Here is a 5,301-nt window from a genome sequence, read left to right on the forward strand (position 1 = left end):
ATCTCCCAACTCCACCTCCCCTCCACCACATTCTCCCCCGCTACCTCCTCCCCCACCACCTTCTACCCTCCTCCTCGATCTCATTCCTGTACCCCTTTTGTACCTCCTTCCTGTCCCCCTTTTCGACCTCCTCCCCTTCTCCCCCTCCTCCTCCTCCACTACCTTTTCCCTCGTCCTCTACCTCTTCTACCTCCACCCCTTCTCCCCTGCTCATATACCTCGTCCCTCTTCCTCTATTTCGATCCACAGATCAAATGCTTCGATTCACGGATCGAATGATTCGATTCACGGATCGAATACTTCGATTCACGGAATTACGTGCTTTCTGGCCGGCCAGCTCTGTCCCGAGCCACGGCTCACTTTGATCTCGGGCCCGACCGCTGACCATCCCGTCTCTGTTTTGTACATTCCCCCTGACACCGGTTGCGTTCCCGCATCACCATCACTTCCCTGGCGTGTGGGATTTGCCCGCTTACAATATAATGTGCATTCTGCGGGCCGGCCGGTGAGCACAAGATGCCTCGATCGCTCCCTCCCCCCTCCCTCCCTCCCTCTCTCACTCACTTACCACCTCGACCCCGAATCCGTGAATCGAATCATTCGATCCGTGAATCGAAGCATTCGATCCGTGAATGTTATATGTGATAAAATCAATCATAAAACAAAAAATCTATTTATGAAACAAAATACATGCCATACTCTTTGGCTAAATTCGTACAAGATTCTCGAATAGACTTCCAAGTTAAACATACTTAAACATTCGAAGCTCACATTGAACATATAAATCTTGCAATTTTTTTAGCCATAACAGGTGTCCTGACGATTTTAATTTAGTTTTACTACAGTAAATATTAATGTGTATTACGTAGGTTAATTCAAAAACTATGTATCATTAAAGTTACACAGATGCTTCAGTTTGTTTACCACATTGCTGATTATGCTAACACAAAAATGTTTATATGGAACTTTCGTATTTTTACGTACAGAATAGATATCCTTTTCTGATGTTTTCATAGTTATTTTTAGATAACACGTTGCAGTGTTGTAAATAGTTTTTTACTTTAAAAACTTTAACATGAATGATAATGGTGTAGTAATGCAACATAAAAGTTCAAGAAGGATCAACTGAAATATAGGATATGTAAGCTATAGGAATGTGCAAAAAAACACCAATCTTTTAAATCTAAACAACCAGATTTATTCATAATGTATACTCGTGCTACACAACATTCATCATGACTTTTAATGTAAATTTTTAAGGGCAATCTAATTTATTAGAGTATATAAACAGTGTAACCATCTTCAGCCCGTATAAGCCTACTGTAATGCTTTTATACTACTAATAAATTAGCCCTATGTCATTTCACACGATAGTTTGCCTCTCAATTTGAGCTTGCACTAAACTGACTAAAAGCGATCACATAATCAGGAAATCACCGAGGAAATGAACCAATGTTGTGATAAATGAACGCAGTCGTGTTGCTAACCTTCTCCTGATTGTGTTGCCAAGGTAGTATTTACACACTAACGTTTGCAAAGCCCATTGCGCTGATGAAACAACCGATTTCTAATTGCTATACAGCGCCATCTGCTGACGAATTTAGTGACCAACGTATTGCAAACTATATATGTGTATACAGTTACTTGTTTTTGCCTTTTAGTTGACCTTCTCGAAATACTCCATAGAATCCTTGGGGTTAGGCTTGATTGTTGGTGAATCTGGCTTCCAATTGGCTGGGCATACTATGGAATACAAAAACAAAGAACCTATACTAAAACCACAGGATATGTAAACTAAGAACATTGAAAATATCGCCACACAATAATGCCTACGGTTGCAGCACAACTACTTGCAATTAGTCAATGTTTATTAACATCAGTCATGATTTTTCTTACTCCAAGGTGCTCACTTTAAAATGTAAAAACATGTATGCATTCATTGTTGCTACAAACGACCAAAGTTAAATGCAAACCTAAACAAAATGGTGAACTGTGGCTGTCACATATGCATACACACATGACAGTAAAGTAAAACCCACAGTAACTCGCTCAGCTGTAGACTGCAACAAACAACCTGCTATGAACTGGCGATGCCGACAGAGTAACCTACCTTCTCCGTGCTTCTCGACAAACTGGAAAGCCTGCACAAGTCGCATCGTCTCCTCAACAGACCTGCCAACTGGAAGGTCGTTCACGGTCATCTGCTTCACGACTCCGGTGGGATCGATGATGAACAGGCCCCTATGGAAGAACGCTGCGATGAAACTCTAAACCTTTACTTCAACCGAGATTACTTAGGCGATGGAGATTCAAATGAATTTAGCAGAGGACGAAAGCGGAGTTCTAGTTTGCATTTTGGGATTTGAAGACAACGGTCGTTCGCTCCGACTTACGCACGCGATAACAAGTTCACCAATTCTTGATGGATCGAGTTTCAGAACAACTTCATTCTGGTTTAGCATAGCACCATGCTATAGCCTTTGCAAGCTCTAAAATTTGGAATGCAGTAATACATGCTATATGCAGAACACAGAACAGTGTCACAGCTAATTCTGATAGTAACATCTGGCATGAAACGTTACCTAAGGGCAATGCCTGCCTCCTCGATCAGCACATCGTAGTCACTAGCAATTTTCTTCGTGAAATCAGCCAGCAAGGGTATCTTCATTTCTCCTAGGCCACCAGCCTTGAAACCAATGTGACAAGATCAAAAGATTGTTCGTTGTAATATTGGTCTTTCCTCAAGAAGACTGTTGGGTAACTATTAATTGGATTCGCTGGAGTACCACAGTAGGCAGACTGCCCAAATACCCCGTATGGCACTTCTTCCCTACTAACATTTCTGCTTCGTGATATAGACTACATGTCATTAGTTACGCAATTATACCTTCTACTTATTCAGATTCTGTAGCAAAGAAAGTAACAACTGTATAAGCCGTATTTTTTGCGTACAGATATTTTCGCGACTTCAGACTTGACAGACAATTTTGCGAGTGGTTCATTTCGCGGTGGGTGAATTATGAATTATTCGGTATTATTCAGTATGCACTATTCGCGTGTTGTTATTTTCGCGGTCGGGGACACGTTCGCGAAATTCGCAAAAATTAAACCACCGCAAAATATACAGCTTATACAGTATATAACCAATTATCTAAGCATGTGCTATAGCGAGCGTCCACTCACACAGGAATCAGCTTTTAACTACACAAGTTAATTCTGATGTGACGTCAATACCTTTCGTGGAGTGTTGATCCACGCCAAGTGGCTGAAGTGAGAGTCGGTTGACACGGCCACTACTTCACAGTTCATCTTCCTGAATTCGTCAGCATGGTCACTGAAGGCTACGATCTCCGTTGGGCAGACAAATGTACTGAAACCACAATGCTTTCAATATTGCTGAATGTGGTATAAATTGTGCTACGGCACATTCAACTGTGTTACATTACATCAAGAAATGATAACAGCAAGAAATCGAAAATTTACATGTGTACTTTATTGCTTTGTGTGAAATGCCACTGCCACGTTTAATTCTGGGCATTCTGCAAGAGGCATATATTTGCATAATAGCTTTTAATTCAATTGACTAATAGCAAGAAGTATACCATACATATGCAACATACTTACAAATCAAGCGGGTAGAAGAATAGCACAAGGTATTTTCCCTTGTAGTCACTGAGCTGGATTTCTTGAAACTGACCATTTACAACAGCCTTTCCCTTGAAATCTGGAGCTGGTTTCTGGACTTTAACAGCACATAGCTTTGTAGCTAGAATGAAAGTACCAAACCTGTACTTTATTATCATTTCCAAACTGCTATTTGTACAAAAACCAAGAAAAACAATGAAAGAAATTATTGAAAGAAATTTTTAGCTTGAAATACAATGCGTCGCACGCGAAGATCAACGAACAATGCGAATTTACACAACAACTCCTGGCATATACACATACTATATCATCGAATTTCGCAAGTCAGAATTTCGCGCTACACCGGCTATGTACTCCACCAGGCACTTGAAGGCGTTTCAATAAAATATAATACTAAATAAATACAAAATCTAGTTTACTACCAAAGTCTTCATGTTTCTCTCTCTCTTTTCACCTATTATTAGCCGACAATTCTGTAAATAACCGTCAATATGCTCATAGCTGCAACAAACCGCTGGTTGCCCGCTGCACACTTGACACAATAAATATATAGCAGGTAGGAAAGCAATGCTGCCAAAATTCGCTTCGGACAGCTCGCGTTGATTTCAGCATAGACGAATACAACACAAAATATTCTATCATTCTACTCCATCTTTTGTTTTACTTTGAAAGACAGTGGTTCACTTGTTATCAAAACATAGCTGTCTATGTTCGTGACCGGAGCGTGTGTCACGCGAACATCCACGCAAAAGCCTGACGAAATTCTCGCGTTCGCCTGCGTTGTGCCAGTTTATGTAAATGGCTGTCAGAATGAGGAAACACCAACCGACTGCTCTTCGGACCTCATTTTTGCCGCCGCAACTCTGTCAACGCTTTTTGGCAACACTCCACTGGCAGCTTTGACGAGGCTCCGACGGGAGTGGATAAGCAGCCGTGGTAGTTTCCCAAAATGGCAGTGCGCCGCTAAGAGCAATGTACTTCGCAGCCATTTACATAAACTGCGCAACGGGAGCCGATTGCGACGAATTTTCGTTCAGGCTTTTGTGTGATTTCGGCCTGGACACAGTTTTCAAGTTACCAAACCAGAGAGTATGTTTTATAACACAGTGAAACACTGTTCTTCAAATAGAAAACAATTAAGATGACGTAGAATGGTTGAATATTATGTGTTGTATTTCGCTGTGAAATCAAGCGAGCGCGAGCCTAATTTTTGCAGCGACCTTTCCTAACACCTGCATATATATTTATGGATAGTGTAGTGTGTCAGTGTGACCGCGGCAAGCCAGCTTTTGTTTGCAGATGAGTATTAGGCAAATGGGCGTAAATCCCGGAGGGGATGGGGCGGATGCATCCCCCTGCCTCTAATGAAAGGATGGAGAGACCTGTACGAAAGTAATCCCCCCGAATTCAAAAAAAACTCCTGTCCTCCGTGCCCGCACTTGCAAAGTTCAGCTACATTTGATAAATTTGGAGCGATGGCCGACCTAAAATTCATCTTCAATTACTGCAGGCGGCGTGTAAAGGGGGGAGGGATCGTCCAGCCGGGCTCCGGACCCCCCCCCCCCTGCTCGCGCAGAAAACGGAATCTGCAGGGATCTAATTAAAAAAAAAAATTGGGGGGAGGGCCCCAGACCCCCCCCTTCGCGTGATGCAATC

General features: G+C 42.1%; 1 protein-coding gene across 2 annotated transcripts in view; it reads right to left on the minus strand.

Moving 5' to 3' along the window:
- Positions 1–1,175: 1,175 nt before the first annotated feature.
- The window catches only part of LOC106808471 (peroxiredoxin-2-like), an 8,829-nt gene continuing 4,703 nt past the window's right edge, over positions 1,176–5,301 (minus strand). For both annotated transcript variants that reach the window (XM_014811207.1, XM_014811206.1), the window contains exons 3-7: positions 3,625–3,766; positions 3,235–3,370; positions 2,583–2,686; positions 2,111–2,241; positions 1,176–1,743 (exon numbers count right to left, since the gene is read on the minus strand). In XM_014811207.1, the coding sequence (XP_014666693.1) occupies positions 1,658–1,743; positions 2,111–2,241; positions 2,583–2,686; positions 3,235–3,370; positions 3,625–3,766 (599 nt within the window). In that variant the 3' untranslated portion in view covers positions 1,176–1,657. The remainder of the gene's footprint in view (positions 1,744–2,110; positions 2,242–2,582; positions 2,687–3,234; positions 3,371–3,624; positions 3,767–5,301) is intronic.

Source organism: Priapulus caudatus, unplaced genomic scaffold, assembly GCF_000485595.1.
Source record: "Priapulus caudatus unplaced genomic scaffold, Priapulus_caudatus-5.0.1 Scaffold279, whole genome shotgun sequence".
NCBI lineage: Eukaryota > Metazoa > Priapulida > Priapulimorpha > Priapulimorphida > Priapulidae > Priapulus > Priapulus caudatus.